The 17,388-nt window shown below is 48.2% G+C and overlaps 1 protein-coding gene across 1 annotated transcript in view; it reads left to right on the top strand.

Moving 5' to 3' along the window:
* Positions 1-2,785: 2,785 nt before the first annotated feature.
* Positions 2,786-17,388, top strand: part of HPN (hepsin) — a 30,528-nt gene continuing 15,925 nt past the window's right edge. The window contains exons 1-6 of the mRNA XM_083455662.1: positions 2,786-2,919; positions 8,770-8,890; positions 11,379-11,480; positions 13,396-13,437; positions 15,034-15,163; positions 17,263-17,385. Coding sequence (XP_083311788.1) covers positions 8,875-8,890; positions 11,379-11,480; positions 13,396-13,437; positions 15,034-15,163; positions 17,263-17,385 — 413 coding nt within the window. The 5' untranslated portion in view covers positions 2,786-2,919; positions 8,770-8,874. The remainder of the gene's footprint in view (positions 2,920-8,769; positions 8,891-11,378; positions 11,481-13,395; positions 13,438-15,033; positions 15,164-17,262; positions 17,386-17,388) is intronic.

Below are 17,388 nucleotides of genomic sequence, written 5' to 3'. Positions count from 1 at the left end.
CCAATGGCCACAAAGGTGGTTTCTGGATGAGCTGTAGAGTGAAGTGAGGGGTAGATGGGGCTCATCAACCTGGGAAGGTAGCCCATCTAGGAGAAAGAAATCTCTGGTCCTAAACCTCCACTGCCTTGAGGGACATCTACAGAAGAAGGAAAGGCTAGGGAGTAAACTCAACACAAATCTGGAGTGTTGTTTCCCTAAGACAGTTGGATAGGGTCTTGCACACTTCCTTCCAGCAACTCCTGAAGCCCAGCTGGTGCCAAATGTATTCCTCGTCTTTCCTTTGGACCACATCAGCGAGGCTGCATGGTGGTGTCTTATAATTTGGGCAGCCCAGGACCTCCATATACACAAAGTGACCGCCAGGGAGGGACAATGGAGTGGAGAGGCACACTCCATTTCCTCTTGAGACAGATAGATGCCAACAACCATTAATTATAATACTGTATTTTATTGTCTTACACTTTGAATACTATGGAAGTAAAAGAAGCAAAGGAAAATACAATTAAGGAATCCTACAGCATATCACAATTGCTACAACTGCAATAAAATTTATTAAGCGGTCCGCCAAGACCCTCAGCGATATTAAGGTGGTCCATTGGCACATCGCCCCAAGGAATCCTGGGAACTGTAATTTGTTAAGGATGCTGGGAAATTGTAGCTCTGCGATGGGTAAATTAGAGCTCCCATGACTTTTTGGGGGGTGGGGGGAGCGTGTTTTGAATCTGATGTAACGGTATGTATCATGTTTCACAATGGGCAAAATGAATGCTTGCTTTTGGGGGCTGTAACATCCATTTCCATTTGGTTTTTTAAAAATGCTTTTAATACTGAAATATTGCACACAGTGACAATTCTGTAACAAAGGTTGCCAAGACCTTTTTCTATAAAAAAAGAATTGGGGTCCGTATTAATTAGCATGACGGGCGTTCCTTTTCCAATTGGATATTTTACATCAGGCTCCGACATGTCTTGGGCCTGACCTGATCTCACCCAGATCAAAGCTCCATCCCATTGACCCACACAGCCTGTTTGCTCTCACTTTCCTCGCTGGGCGACGTTTGCTGGAACTGGGGGAGCGTGGAGGCACGAGGGAAGCGGCTGGAGGAAGAGGAGGTCCTGATGAACCTGCGCCTGGGGGCTGGGATTGTTCCTGCGTCTTTGTGTGTGTGCAGAGAGAGAGAGAGAGAGAGAGAGAGAGAGAGAGTCTCTTCTCCTTTGGAGAGGCTCCTGAGTCGCAGGTGCGACGTGAGCCGCAGACAATGGGCGCTTTGAGAAAGGAGGCCGCGCTATGGGGGTGGGGAAGCGGCGCGCGAGCTTCGGGCCTGGCGATCTCCAAAAGCTAGAGCGCAGGGCCGAGTTAGAAAAGAGCAGCCTTTTCCCTTTACAAACACCTTTACATCCATTCAAACACCACCGCATTCCGTTGATTCAGACCCTTTGGAGAGATCTTCTTCGCCATCGGATTTTGTTTCAGGCTGAAGCTCGCGCCTCCCTGCAGGATAATAGCAGGCGAGCGTGCTCTCAGGAGGAAAAAGAATGAAAAGGAAGGGTGGCCCGCTGCAAAGCACAAACGCACCGTCCCAATGTCGTCATTTGGTCACCAAACAAGCCCATTTCTCCCGCCAGGGCTTAATGCTCCAAATGTAGGACGGATACCTGGACTAAAGGGAATCCTGAGCGCGTGCAGAGTGCATTCCCATGACCGCTCCCTAACTCCAGAAAATCCCCAGCGGTTAGGGAGGAAGGACTTACAGCCTTTCTCAACCTGTGGGTCCCCAGATGTTGTTGAACTACAACTCCCATCACCGCTAGCTAGCAAGGCCAGAGCTCAGGGATGATGGGAGTTGTAGTCCAACCACATCTGGGGACCCACAGCTTGAGAACTGCTGGAAGGTGATACAATGAAGAAGAAGAAGATGATATGTTGCTTCCAGGCCGACTTTAGCCCCAGCATATTTTTTTCTACAAAGGAATTAACCTCTGATCACAAACGTCGCATTCAGACGCCAGGAACATCGTTGGTTGGTCGCCGTTGGAGACACAAACTGTGCCGGACTAGGTCGGAGATGGGAAACCTTTGGCCTTCCAGATGTTGTTGGACTACAGTTCCCATCATCCCTGGCCGCTGGCCACCTTTGCTTGAAGCTGAGTTGGACTCCAGCAACATCTGGAGGGCCACAGGTTCCCCATCCTTTGGCCAGTGTTCCCCAAACTTGGGTCTCCAGTTGTTTTTGGACTACAGTTCCCATCATCCCTGATCACTGGTTCTGCTGGCTAGGGACGATGGGAGTTGTAGTCCAAAAGCAGCTGGAGGCCAAAATTTGGGACTTAAACGGAACCATGGTTTGATCCAACAGTTCTTTATTTCCGTCAACCCTCACTATCCCGGGCCACTTTTGAAAGGGACCCAGGTGTCCGGTCATGGCTTTTTTTAAAGAACTCACTTTCAAGGCTGGGAATGGATCCCAGGAATCCGGGTCTCCCCCTTCCCCTGAAAACCCCAAACACCGTCTCCCTCTCTGTGTCTGTCAGGCTGTTTCCCTCCCCTCCAGCCCTAAAAAAACCTTCACGCTTTCTTTAGCTGGGGATGGGATCCGGACGCGTCAAGCCCCTCCCACCTGTTAGCCACACCCACCGCGTGTTCTCTTCCCCTCCCCACCCCCCGGCTCCTTCCCTCCCACCCTCCGTCTGGCAGGTGTCTGCACAGCTGCAAAGGGGCCGTCGCGCCCGGGTCCCCCCTCCCGGCTCCTCCCGGGTTGCTAGCCCTTCCCCTCCTCCTCCCGCCGCCCCAGGTGGGGAAGCTGCCTTGCGCAAGGAAGCACTTCTGAGCCCGGGAGACCTGCCCTGTCTCTGGCTCTTCAGCCATGAAGATCGCGCCCCCCTTAGCGGGAAGGCAAGTACCCCGGTGAGGGCAGCGAGGTAAGAGGGGTTTCTTTCCCTTCCGCGGTTGCTACTTCGCGAACCCCATTCCACAGGGAAGTGGGGAGCAGAATTTGAACGCTGCCCTGCTTTGTCAACCCGTGTGTTCCTCCACCTCCTTCTGGACACCCCACAATTCCACCCCCACCCCGGGGCTTGTCGGCATATGATCACATTGATATTCTTATTTTTTAAATATTTCCATGGGCTACTTGCCGTTTCACAGTGGGTTCCAGTTTGGGCAGAATGCACCACATTTCGATTTGCCTACTTTGCTTTCCCGCTATACCCTCCAGTTAAACTTTTTTTGGGTTATCGCATTCGATCTGAACAGTTTCTCCGACCTGTTCTGCATTTCTGAACGTGACGCAATTTGTTTCGGGTTGACTTGGTCCGACAGGTTTGAAAATGTGTGGTTATCTAGATGTTAAAATCTCTGGCTTGCCTCCAGCTGAAGGAACTTAATCATGCCCGTTAACTTCAATAGGTCTACCCTGAGTAGGGCTAGTATTGAATGCAACCCAAAGTGTGCTCCTCCCCTTTTAAATGAAGGATTGGGGATTAAGGAATGTTCTATCTCCATGGGTGTAGCCAGGATTTTTGTGGGGGGTGGCAGGCCTTTGGGGGGGGGGGCAGAACCTACGTTAGCTATGTATTTTTATGTGTTCTTACTGATTTAGGGAGAGGGACGCGGGTAGTGCTGTGGGTTAAATCACAGAGCCTAGGACTTGCCGATCAGAAGGCCAGCGGTTCAAATCCCCTCGACGAGGTGAGCTCCCATTGCTCGGTCCCAGCTCCTGCCAACCTAGCAGTTCAAAAGCACGCCAAAGTGCAAGTAGATAAATAGGTACCACTCCGGCGGGAAGGTAAACGGCGTTTCCGTGAGCTGCTCTGGTCTGGTTCACCAGAAGCGGCTTAGTCAAGCTGGCCACATAGCCCGGAAGCTGTATGCCGGTTCCCTCGGCCAATAAAGCGAGATGAGCACCGCAACCCCAGAGTCGGTCACGACTGGACCTAATGGTCAGGGGTCCCTTTACCTTTACCTATTGATTTAGGGAAGCAGCTGCCCCCCCACCCCCCATGTATATCTCATTGTTAATATCCTTTAATTCTTTAGTAAAAAGATTGCTCCAGAATGTTTCTTGATAGCCTCCCATAATAAATTACTCCCTTGCCTCATCCCATGACTTTTGAATTAATAAATTACAATTTTTCTGAATTAATTAATTCACTGCCTTCTCCTCCTCCTAAGATGATACAGGGCAGTTTGGGCAATACCCTTGGGTGAGCTTCCTTCTTTGGTGGTGGGGTCGTGGTGAACTGAGAGCAGGTGGGGAGCACAGTTGTCTGAGACGGTTTACCATTTTAATTCCCCACAATGCCCTGGAGCAATGCTACCTTGAGGGCATTGTAGGAAATTAAAATGGTGGCTCGACCCAGACCCCACCGTCATGGTTTGAAACAGTCTCATACCAGTTTAAACAGTCACTGCTTCTTCCAAAGCACCCTGGGAAATACAGCTTTTGTTAAGGGTGCTGAGAGTTAGAGACCCATATTCCCTTCACAGATCTGCAATTTTCAGAGTGATTTAACTATCAATCCCTCTTTATGGGAAACTCTAGAAATTGTAGCTCTCTGAGGGGGAATAGGGGTCTCCTAGCAACCCTCAGCACCTTTAACACACTACAACTCCCAGGGTTTTTTGGGGGAAGAGTTGACTGTTAAAAGTGGATGTGTGTGTGTGTGTGTGTGTGAATTTGAGCCTTTTGCTCCTCTGGAACCAACTCTGGTCACATGGCCAGCAACGCTGAGTAGGGGACTTGCATAATAACTACAGTCATACCTCGGAGTCTGTTCCGGAAGTCCGTTTGACTTCCGAAACGTTCAGAAACCGAAGCATGGCATCTGATTGGCCGCAGGAAGCTCCTGCAGCCAATCAGAAGCTGCAGAAGCCCCGTCGGACATTCGGCTTCCAAAAGAATGTTCGAAAACAGGAAAACTCACTTCTGGTTTTCAATCGTTTGGGAGCTGGAACGTTTGACTCGCAAGGCGTTTGGGAGCCGAGGTACGACTGTATTTTTGTTTGGAAAACTGATGGATATACACAGAGAGATCTCATTGCTGCCTATTCAGGGTATTAGGCCAGGGACCTCTGGATCAGGGAAGACAAGCTGACACAGTCATCTCCCTGACTCCCATCAGCCTGGAACACCCCAAACCAAAGGAGGTACTGGGCACTTCCGCATTGATGGGAGGAGGACTTATATGGGATGGTGAACTCATGGTCCTCAGTTAGTTATTGGGACTAAGAACAAAGAGATCTTTGTCTTTCAACCAGTCTTGGACAGGACAGTCCTTCTAACAGGATGCCTTCAGAAGAGAACAAGGATGTGAAACTCAAGCCTGGGGGCTGCATGTGTCCCTCTAGGTCTCTCTGCCTGGTCTTTGGGACTCTCTCCTTGCCACTTCTCCACCGGCTGTGCTCCACACCCTAAAGGGGTTTTGCCTGGCTGTCTTTGAGCTCTGTTATGCTTCTTTGCTAGCCTGGATTGAGGATAGAGAGGGGTGTGTAGAAATTAGCCTGCTGTGCAAAGGTAAAATGAACTTTGGTTGCTCTGGCCCCCAGAAGGTCATACAGATGGGCATGTGGTCCTCACCCAGAAAGAAAGGTTCCTTACACCTGAAACAGAGGACTGTCATCTTGAAAGCCCTTCAAATAGAAGACAGTGTCTTCTGTAAAGTCAGTGGCGTAGCGTGGGTTGTCAGCACCCGGGGCAAGGCAAGTAATTTGCGCCCCCTAACCCGGGGCAAGGCAAGTAATTTGCGCCCCCCCCGCTGCACTGTCCCTCCCGCAGATAGTCCCTCGCTCTCTCTGCACCGCACGCCTGGCACCCACCCCCTCCACAGTGCACAGCCAGCACTGCAGTGAGAGAGAGTGAGTGAGCCAGGTAGGGGCAGAGAGCTGCGAGTGCGAGCGCGCCCCCCCCCCAGATGTTGCGCCCGGTGCTGCCAGCCCCCCCTGCACCCCCCACGCTACGCCACTGTGTAAAGTAGGACACATGCCCCCCACACCTGCCTAGCACCTTCTTCTGGGTGTTCCCATGGGTGAACATCGTCTATAGGAAAGTGCCTGCAGAAAGTTACTTTGATAACATTGTTCCTGGTAATGTAGATTCCCTTGGGGCATTATAATTCCTGAACTGTATGATGCTCCCTCTTGGGTTCTAGACTGAACTCTCATTTCTAACAAGGGACATTTCTGGAGGGGTTAGAAAACAGTCTTCTGTGCTCGCGGCTGGGACATCGGTGCGCTGCTGGGAAATTGAACTTATCTTTGATGTCCTTGTTTGGAAAGTGACTCATCAGAGTGAAGTAAGGGTGAACCAAAAAATTGGAACACATTCCTGCAAGGCTGCCAGAAAATGAAATAAAAGTGCAGCACATTACTGCCCAGGCCTTTTAAACCCCACCCCCTGCTCTATAATACACAATAATCACATGTAATTTTACAGTTAGCTCATACTTCATATAGCCATAATTACAGGTTCATTTGTTTCATATTGATTGCTGTGCGATGAAGATGGTAACCCTTTTAGACCAGGGAGAAGAGTCGGTGGAAGAAGATTGGAAAAAATTTAAAGCCTATCTACAAAAACATTGTAAAATTAATGAATGTTAGAAGGATGCTGGAATGAAGTTATATGGTTTTAGCAGAAATGTAATAAAGAATTAAGGAAAAGTGGATTGATAATGGGATAAAATGAAAAATTTAAGGTTAGGCCGTTAAGATAAATTATAGAACAAAAATTGAGTAAGATGGAAAGAATTTGCTGAAATAGTTAATTGAAATAGAATACAAAAAAGGGAGGTGTGAGGAGGTCGATGAAACAAGTTAATGAAAGGTAAAGATATGGAATATTGGATGTGTGTGTCTAATGTGTTGTCCTTTTTTTGTATTGTTGTATTGATTTTATATTGTAATTGCAATGTATGTTTTGTTAAACTTTTTATTGTTTCTTCTTCTTTTTTCTGTAATTTCCAAATTTCCAATAAATATTCTTTTAAAAAAATATGAAGATGGTAACCATTTCCCCCCCGCTGATTGGATCTTTCCTTCTCATAGCTGCTAATATCTGTTTATTATATTTTGTATATCTTATTCTTCTTCAGAATCCTTAAGTGTGAAACTTTCCTCTTTTCCCACAGCTTTGCTATTAAAATGCAAGCAGTTAGTAGCATTTGAGAGACCAGGGCAAATGAACTTTGGCTAATACCTGGTGTTCTGTATTGCCAATACCATCGTTAAAGGGTCTAAAAGTAGATGGGTGTCTACTAGTTCTTTAATTTCTTGCTTAATTTCCATCCAGAATTCACAGTACTTTTGGCAGCTTTGCATCTCCAACAGCTGTCAGACGTTGTTGTCATGCAAACCAGGTCTATACGTCTTAAGTCAAGAGAGCTTACTGTTGACATCTCTCTTACAAGAGGCTGCGTCCTCCTGTAGGGCCAAATCTTCTCTATGTAGCATCAGTCCACAATTATTTCCTCACACCGGCTGAGAGATCCACATGTGTACATGCTCCCTTGCCCCCAAGCAGCTGGGAATGCTGCCTAAGTGTTCAGCATTTTTAGTGTTCAGTGGGTGAAGGCTAGAGAGACCAGGATTCAGATTCCGACTCGGTCCTGATGCTCCCTGGGTGACCTTGGGCTAGTCACACTTTCTCAGCTCAACCTACCTGTGGAAATAATATGGGGGAACCATGTGTGCCACCCATTGTTCCTCGGAGGAGAAGTAGAGTCAGCGTGTGTGATGGTGATACTCTGATCACTACTTTCTTTTTTTCTTTTTCAAATTGATATTTTATTGAATTTTTTTTTTTAGGTATAAAGCAATAAAGTGATACAAAATGAAAAAAGAACAAAACACACAACTGTGTAAAGGGGGGAAAACCATTATACAAATACAGTCTTACCTTGGTTCGTGGATGCTTTGCGACTTGAACGTTTTGGCTCCCGAACGCCGCAAACCTGGAAGTGAGTGTTCCGGTTTGCGAATGTTTTTTGGAAGGCAAACATCTGATGCAGCTTCCGATTGAGTGCAGGAAGCTCCCGCAGCCAATCAGAAGCTGCGCCTTGGTTTTTGAACATTTTCAGAAGTTGAATGGACTTCTGGAATGGATTCTGTTTGAGAACCAAGGTACGACTGTATATACCAAAATACCCTAACCCATACATTCTTTTATAAACTTGGTATTATTATCCTAATACTAATGTAAATATTAAAAGCCTACTACATTTTGTATGAATTCGTTCCAGAAATTGTTGTATTTATCCAAGTGGAGTCTACGTCTGTGAGCAGTCCGTTTGTAGGTTACAAGTGTTATCATATTATCAACCCACTGATTAAGGAAGATCATGTCTTTATTCTTCCAGTCCATCAACATCAGTTTCTTGGCTACCATTAGAGCGCGTAAAATCCATTTTTGTTGTCCTGTTGTTAACTTCCATGTAGTAGGTCTATGGTTCTGAACTACCACTACTTTCTTTGCATGCTCAATGGAAAGATGGGCGGTGCTGTGGCTCCAGGATTTTGGGGGCCCTTGGTCTTGGCACCCACAGCACAGCCTTGCAACCTGTAAGAGCTGGAACATGCAAACTTGAGAATCTGCTTAGGGTATATCTGGTGTTCTTGACTACTCTGTGCAAACTACGGCAGCCCTGTTAAGTCAGCAGGCTCTCTGTTGATCTCGAGGTCCTGACAGGTGCCCATCTTTGCCTCCTTCTCGACTCAGCCCTGGCAGATGGGTTCAAGGTTTCTTGAGGCTTATATTCATCTTTTGTTGTCTACAGGGCTTCCAGATTCCCCCCACCCCCCCTAAAAAAGGCCTCCTCTCCTGGAAGACCTGCATTTCGGAAAGGAGGATCCAGCAGGTTTGATGATTAACCAGTTCTGAAATGGCTGAAAAAGATGGTGAGTTGTAATTTCTTTTTGAAGGCCCTAGAACCTCCCGTGCCTTTTTCCATTTAACTCCAGGCTTTCCTCCCCAGCACCCCCACCCCTCACTCAGCCAGAGCAGGACTTAAACATTAACATTTCTGGCTGATTCCTGCTGCCCTGGGAAAGGCAGTGAGGTCATGTGCCCATTAAGTGACCTCTTGGCACCCTCTCTCTAGGTTTTTGTTCCGTTCGGAGGTGGGCAAATTCCACAGGGTGAGTTGTGTTAGGTTTGCTGCAGGTGACTCTATGCTGCAGCAAACAGTGTTTCTTGTTCTTGTTTGTAAGTGACGCCTGTGAGCCTCTATAGAGTCCTTAGAGCAGAGATTAATCCAGCTCTGATTTACTCGACTCTGTCCTTGTCTTGGCTTCCACCAATGACAGTATATAAGACTCATACCTTTCTATGTATTAAGCCAGACAGACTGTTGAGCAGTAGCGACCTTTTTCATCCATACTGAAGGCTCCTTGGATTCCCAGAGCCTGATTTTCTGACAAAGGTCTTTTTAGTGGTGGCACCTGTTTTAAGAGGGTGGAGCTACCTCAGGTGTGTTTTTACACACTGGCCAGTGAAAATGTCTTTCTTTATCAAGGCTTTAGAAAACCAACTCCATATCTGTGTTGCTGCTGTTAGTTTTATGGCTTTGCCACCTTTGCTGTAAATTTTAATTGGTGTTGTGAGTGATCATCGTGGTGAGTAGCTGAGTGAAAATGTATTATTATTATTATTATTATTATTTAAATTTGTATACTGCCCTATGTAGTCCAGCAATGTCTGGAGAGTCACCTGTTTGCCAGACCCACTGGAAAGAAGCCACTACAGCAGCAGTGAAGAACCTTCAGCCCTTGAGCCTAATAAGGCTGCCCAGGCCACCCCATTTAGCCTGCAAGGACTTTTGGACAATGCTCCACCCAGGGCCGTCTTAAGCATATCTGGCGCCATGGTGCAAAGATCCCTCTGCACGCCCCGCCCCCCATTTCCCAGAGTTGTCAACCTTTTCCCCAAGCCTCTGTGGGGATCGCTCTCCTCCCGCGGAGGCTTGGGAAGGAAGCTGCATGCCCGCCAGCCATATGGTTGATGGGGCACAGCTGGTGGGTGTACAGGGAAAGGGGAGGCTGCCGGCAAAGCTGTGCAGTTCCCCACTCGCTGGAGCACCCCTGAGAGGCTGGCACCCTGGCACAATGCGCCACTAAGCCCAATAGGAAAGACGGCTCTGGCTCCACCTACCTCCACTACACCTGACACTACTTACGATGTCAGATGTGATGAAGGTAAAGACATGGCTCAGCCAAAAGGGGATTTGTGGGCACCGCCAATCAGCTCTGAAGAGCATTTTGCAAGGGGTTTTGCAAGAACTGACAATCAGATCATAGTCTGCAAGGACTGCCCAGTGGTGTCTGGTGGAGAACTTTGCGATGGCAAGCAATTATCCAGAGCCCTTTGCAAAGCCTCTACAAGACCCAACAACCAGCTGATTGTAAGGTCTTGCAGAGTGCATTTGAAAGCTTTTGCCCCCATCGTTTGATTTCAAACCAAATGGGCAGAAAAGGATCTCCCGACATCATTGCGATGTCAGGTGATTGATAAATTTGGCCCTGCATGTGAGGAGATGCGTCCCGCAAAAACAGATCCAATTCCCAACTCCTGCAACCCCACTACTTTTCTTCTTAGTCTGGGGGCAAAGCAGAGAGGCACATGAGTAGTGGTCTCCCATTGAGCCAGGTGATAATGAAAACCTGATTTCTATTTCATTTGAAGCTGAAATGATTACTTGCATGTGAAGCTCATTGATTTCAGTTCTAACAGCTTGCCTAAGCTGAAGTCAAAGTGATTTTGACCACATCCTGCTGCTGCTGTTTTGCAATCCTCCCTAAATTACAGGCAGGTGCCAGTTTGCATAACTTCAGGAGAGGTGTTAAGGTTATAGCTAACTAGCTAGCAGGAATGCATGCACAATAAGGACCTAAGAATGTTTCCCTGGTTGTCCAGCCAATTCCTGCTTCTAGAGCAATTAATAGCAGCTCCAGGGTATGGTACTTGAAAATACCAAAGGGTGTGCCTCCTCTTTCCCTATTTACTGCTCTGACGCAACAGAAAAAAATATAGCTGCAAGCCATCTTGTACCTCGGCGTTGATCATCTAGCTCTTTCCAAGTGGTATGTAAGTCCTGGGCAGTGGTACTGCCAGATAATGGGAGAGGCTCCTGGCTCTTTTTCCTAACCAGTGAAAAAGAGGTGGGGGCAAGGGCCTCTAGTTATTACAGTGCCCCATGCGCTTGTTGAGAATTGCTACTGCAGGTGTGCCTTTAAGGTGCAATCTGTTGCAAAACACATCCGGCCGGGAGCAAAACTTCTTTCAAGCACATGGAGTTGCCCTCTTGTTAAGTTTGCCTGCCAGCGAGTGATGGATCTGTGGTTTTGTGGTTGCCTTTCTGCTGTCTAACCATCTCTCTCTGCCTTCCAGGGGGCCTGAAACGACGCAACTGGACTTCGCCTAAGGTGGTGGCTGTAGTAGCCAGCGGCTTCCTTCTCTTGGCTGCGATCGGAGTTGGGTGCTGGGCTATAGGTGAGAGTCTCTGCAGGGCTGGAAGAGGCTGTTCACAAGACATGGTGCACATTAAAAACCAGTGATCCTAGTTGCAGGGGGTGTGTGCCTTTTATATGTATGTTTCCGTGTGCAAGGAAAGGGCACTCTATCCAACTCTATCCAGCCCAGGAGGCCTTTCAGTAGTTGCCCCAAAACTCTTCCCATAAAAGATTCCATCTCTTTTCAAGCACACTGTAGGAAACAGCTGTAATTTTAACACCAAATGCAACACCAAACAGGGTAAGAACAAATCCCGGAGTAGGAATCACATACAGCTGAAAACCACTGGTAAAAAAACAGGGCAAATGTATCAGATTCAATACCAGGCTATTTCTGGAGAAATGGCAAACCCTATAGTGTAAGGGTGGTGCTGGAGGAGATGCTTGAGAGTCCCATGGACTGCAAGAAGATCAAACATGTCCATTCTTAAGGAAATCAGCCTTGAGTGCTCACTGGAAGGACAGATCCTGAAGCTGAGGCTCCAATACTTTGGCCATCTCATGAGAAGAGAAGACTCCCTGGAAAAGACCCTGATGTTGGGAAAGATGGAGGGCAAAAGGAGAAGGGGACGACAGAGGACGAGATGGTTGGATAGTGTTCTCGAAGCTACCAGCATGAGTTTGACTAAACTGCAGGAGGCAGTGGAAGACAGGAGTGCCTGGCGTGCTCTGGTCCATGGGGTCACAAAGAGTCCTACACGACTAAACGACTAAACAACAACAACATAGTGTAAGGGAGTTTCTGAGCGGGCAGCAGTATCCCAGTGGTATGAATTCCTGTAGAGATGGCTCTGCTGGAGTGCTCCCAAAGCCATTGAGGAGCCAAAGTCAGCTTTGAGTTTGGAACCTGATAGTACTACACCTAAGGAACCCACAGCAGGACCTGCAAGCATGGTGAAGACTATGGCAAACCATATCTGAGCTTCAGACAGAAAGCTGATACTTGTTGACTTCTCCACCACATGGTAATGGACTATGTAAAAGGACCAAGCCGTTCTTCCACAGTCTTACTGGAAAGTATCCAGATGAACTGAATTTGTTGTGGATGATGTTCAAGACATTGCTGCCTACTGCCATGTGAAATGCAGGCCAACGTCCCAGTGCTACAAGAAAAACCAAAAGGTGCATGGATTCTCTGAAGCAAACAAGCAGAAGTTGGAAGGAGCCCTACAGTAACCACAGATTTCTACGTCATAAAGTGCTGATGGTTAAATGATAGCCTTTTCTGCATAATGAACTGATCAAGTTAGAATAAGTGCCCCGATGAGCTTTTGTCGCTCTGTCCTGTAAATGAGAAGAATAAAAATGTATAAAATGGCAAAAGGGGGGGGGGGGGGAGGAAGGAAGGAAGAAAATGAATCTACCGAGCCTAGCATTGCCTCCTATCTAGGGTTGCCATATTTCAAAAAGTGAAAATCTGGACAGAAAATTTGTTTATGGAACATTTATATTTTTAAGGGAAATTACCACAACCAACATTCCTAACATGGGTTGCCATATGTCTGGATTTTCCCGGACATTGAAACAGCTTTTGTCTGGACACTATTTCTGACAACCGATTGCCGGCTATGTCTGGGAAATTTCGGACAAATGTGGCAACCCTACTCCTATCTTAAGATGAATCACCCCTTCAGTCTCAGGGGTGGGCAACCTACGACCTTAGGGCCACTTATGGCCCACAGCCTAACTTCATGCGAATACAAGGAGGGGGGTGGGAAAGGGAGTGGCTAAGAGAGAGAAAATGGGGTACCCTTTGCACTGTTGACTCTAGCCCCACCCACTACTGCCACGGGGACCCCAACTGATTACCCCCAAGAGAATGAGACCCTTCACAAAAAAAAAAAAAATGTTTCCCATCTCTACTCTAACTTCACCCTCCTGTTTCTCCTTTGCAGTGGTTTCTGTGCTCAGAAGTGAAGGTGAAAGCCTGTATGTTGGTGAGTGTTTGCAAGAGAGCTGTGGCCTCTCTTTACATACGGCATCATGTCATAGGGTCCAGTTTACCGGTCTTCTCTAAATTCCTGATCATATTAATTACTTACACAATGCTTTCCCCATGTTCGGTTTGCCTTTTCTCAGCCACCCCCAATAGCAACCCTGTAGGGCAGGCTAGTATTACCGTATTTTTTGCTCTATAAGACTCACTTTTTCCCTCCTAAAAAGTAAGGGGAAATGTGTGTGCGTCTTATGGAGCGAATGCAGGCTGCGCAGCTATCCCAGAAGCCAGAACAGCAAGAGGGATCGCTGCTTTTGCTGCGCAGTGATCCCTCTTGCTGTTCTGGCTTCTGGGATTCAGAATATTTTTTTCTTGTTTTCCTCCTCCAAAAACTAGGTGCGTCTTATGGTCTGGTGTGTCTTACAGAGCGAAAAATACGGTATATTTCTTTCCTGCACCTTGAAGGCCTAATTTTTCAGCAGAGGTTTGATGGGAACAGTGCACAGGGCACATTCACATCATGACTTTAAAGCGTTACACTATCTCTTTAAACAGTCATGGCTTCCCCCAAAGAATTCTGGGAACTTTAGTTTGTTAAAGGTGCTGAGCATTGTTGGGAGAGACCCCTGTTCCTTTCACCGGGCTGCAGTTTCCAGAGTGGTTTAGCAATAAATTTCTCTTGACGGGGAACTCTGGTATGGAAATAGGGGTCTACTAACAGCTTGCAGCACCCCTAGCAAACTTCCTCCTCCCATAATCCTCTGGGAGAAGCCATGATGGTTTAAAATGGTATCATAGCCCTTTAGGCACGAATGGGGCCAAAGTTAAAATCAGGCAATTCACTCCCACAAGTGATGCCTACCAATTTGGGTGGTTTTGAAAGGGGTTTAGACAAACTCATTGAGGATATGCTATCAATGGCTGCAGGCCTCTGAAAACAGCAGTGGGAGAGAGATGTTGTCTTTCCGCCTGGCTTGCGGACTTCTGGAAGCCACCTGATTGGCCTCAATAGGGAAAAGGATACTGGGCTAGCTAAGACCTTTGGTCTGACCCAACAGGGCTCCTCTTATGTTCAGTCCTGAGGTAAATGTGGGGAATTTTGTGAGAATCCATTCAACTGAATCATCCCCAAATCCTGGTGCCATGGCGCACCAAATTAAACATTCATTCAAGATGGATAATTTAGGCCATCTGCTGTCAGCTGAAGCATGAAATCTAGGCCTGAACTTACTGTAAACATGCCTATATAGTTGCTCATCATGCCAGGTAGACTTCATTGCACAACAGGAGTATTTGGGGGAGCTCTCAGAAGCCGAGCTAGGAAATTTAGGCGTGAAGTCAATACTAGTCCTTGCCCATTGAAACTGATGTGCACATCTAACTTGGAGTCATTTATCTCTGTGGGTCTGCTGTGAGGAGAAACTAGCTGTTAATTAACGTGTCATATTTCTAATTTGGCTGCGCCATGGTGCCTCATGCAAGAGGGAGATGTCACCGTGAATTAGGAAAGGATCGGTCAGTGCTGGGCTGTGGCAAAGGTGGGGTGAAGTGTGGGCATATCCTGCTAAGATCTCACACCTTTGTTTGGTCAACGCAGTCCAGGTGAGCTCCGGCGACCTGCGCCTCACTGTGTACGATGAGAATGAAGGGAGGTGGAGGCTGCTCTGTTCGTCGTCCTCCGATGCCCAAGTGGCCACCCTCAGTTGCGAGGAGATGGGATTTGTCAGGTACTTCGAGAGAACGGTAATGGCTGAGGTGACTAAGGGTGAGAGAAGCATCAGCAGAGGAGGCCTTTTGGAGCAGAAGTTTAGATGAGGGAGCCTCGTCAGCCCACCTTGTCACATAAGAGGGAGAAAACCTGCACCGGTTGAGATGCTTTCTTCTACGTAGTACACAGGACCGCCCACCCCCTCTGCTTTTTAACTTGGTCGTCATAATTTTATTCATTTCAGAAATAATTTACACTGCTTTATTGTAATGAAGCCTCACAGCAGTTTGCAAAAAAGAATAAAACCACCAGTAAAAAACAGTTATTTAAAACCTTAAAAAAACAAGTACAGTGGTGCCTTGCAAGACGAAATTAATTCGTTCTGCGAGTTTTTTCGTAGAGCGAGTTTTTTCATCTTGCGAAGCACCACGGCGGGGAGGGGTGGGGAGAAGCAGGGCAGCTGCCGCAGCCGGTCCTTGGACTCAACCGCGCCTTGTGGACACTGCGAAACGCGGCTGCTGGAGGGCGGCGGGGCTCAGGAGCGCGACTCCGGCTGCAGCGCTGGCTGCTGGTGGCAACGGCTCCTGAGGGGAGCGCGCGAGGGCGGTGGGCAGTGGCGCGAGGCAGCCGGAAGGTCGGAAGGTCGGCCTGAAGGTGGGAGGGAGCCGGAGGAGCGGGGAAGCGAGCGTGTGTGCGTGCAGTGACCGTCGCCATGACAGGAGAGGCAGGGCTGTTTCGTCTAGCAAAGCAAGCCCTTAGAAAAATCCGTCTTGCGAAGCACCTCAGAAAATGAAAAACCCTTTTGTCTAGCGGGTTTTTCGTCTTCCGAGGCATTCGTCTTGCGGGGTACCACTGTAAATGATAAGTTAAAAACCTGATTAAGACGTATGCCAGCATTCAACATAATCGATGCCCACATGGGTCTGTAGCCCTTTCCAGGCATTAACTGCATGTAGGGCTTTTCACCTGTGGAAAGGGATGTAGGGCTGTACCACCGACTGCATCCCAGCACTGCAACCCCCGCCAGCTCTGCGCTTAGCTCAGGAGTCTGAGAGCTTCCCTTTGTGGATGGACACACTGATCACATAGACACTGAGGACAGATCCCCCTGTTTCTGCACATGAGAACTGTGGCTACATTCAGTGTGTGAGAAGGGCTTTGGAGCCACTGGCCACTGGTAGAACTTGTGTGAGAGGTGAGACCAGTTGAGAGATGTAGGTAGGAGTGGACCGGTCTAAGGAGCCTTGAAAAATGGATGGGATTGGACATGCTTCCTCCCCAAACTGTTGGGCTGAACCAAATGGTCATGTCTGAGTCTTGTTTTGCTCACCCCAAAGAGTGGATGGTGTTCAGGGCATGATCAAAGCAGCCTGCAGGATGCCCTTCCCCTGAGCCAGAGAAGGGAGGCTCAGTGCCAGAGCACCTGCTTTTGGTGCAGAAGGCGGCAGGATGAATCCCTGGCATATTTAGCTTGAAAGTAGCCAATATTGAGCAGCCGTATTCTGCTCTAAAGCTTTAGCATTGGAGGGGGTTGGACTAGATGACTCCTTGGGGGTGGCTTCCAACTCTATGGAAGCCGTGGGGGGAGAGGGTGGTAAGCTGGCGCTTTCTAGATATTGTTGGACACCAGTTCCCATCAGCCCCAGCTTGCATGGCCAGTGGCCAAGGATGATGGGAGTTGGAGTTCAACAACACGTGGAGAACATCAAGAGGTATTGGAGAACAGGGCTGAGAGAGTCTTCTCCCCAGGTGGGTGACTCAATCTAGAGTCAGGGCAATGCTTCCTGTAGTGGTCACATGGGTGATCCTGGCCACTCAGGGGCCCTTCTAAGGCAAGCATAGTCAAACTCGGCCCTCCAGATGTTTTGGGACTACAACTCCCACCATCCCTCGCTAACAGGACCAGCGGTCAGGGATGATGGGAGTTGTAGTCCCAAAACATCTGGAAGGCCAAGTTTGCCTATGCCTGTTCTAAGGCAACCTCTTTTATTGCCCTTTAAAAACAATCCTTGAAAATGCACTAAGAGCGCGGGGGAGATCTCTCTCGGTTCTGGTGCTGGGATGTAGGCATGGCTGTTGCATTGATACTGACCCCCTCTGTCTTTGCCTGCCCTTTAGGTCTCTCTCCCATTCAGTTCTGGCTGCTGACAGAGCAGGGGCCAATGGGACGTCGGGCTATTTCTGCGTGGACGAGTCCCGCCTACCTTTTGCGCGAAGGCTGAGCGAGGCCATTGTGGTGTGGTA

The sequence above is a fragment of the Podarcis tiliguerta genome (assembly GCF_965153285.1).
Source record: "Podarcis tiliguerta genome assembly, chromosome: 8".
In the NCBI taxonomy this organism is placed as follows: domain Eukaryota; kingdom Metazoa; phylum Chordata; class Lepidosauria; order Squamata; family Lacertidae; genus Podarcis; species Podarcis tiliguerta.
The sequence above is the reverse complement of the archived record's forward strand: the minus strand, read 5'-3'. Positions and strand labels throughout refer to the sequence as shown.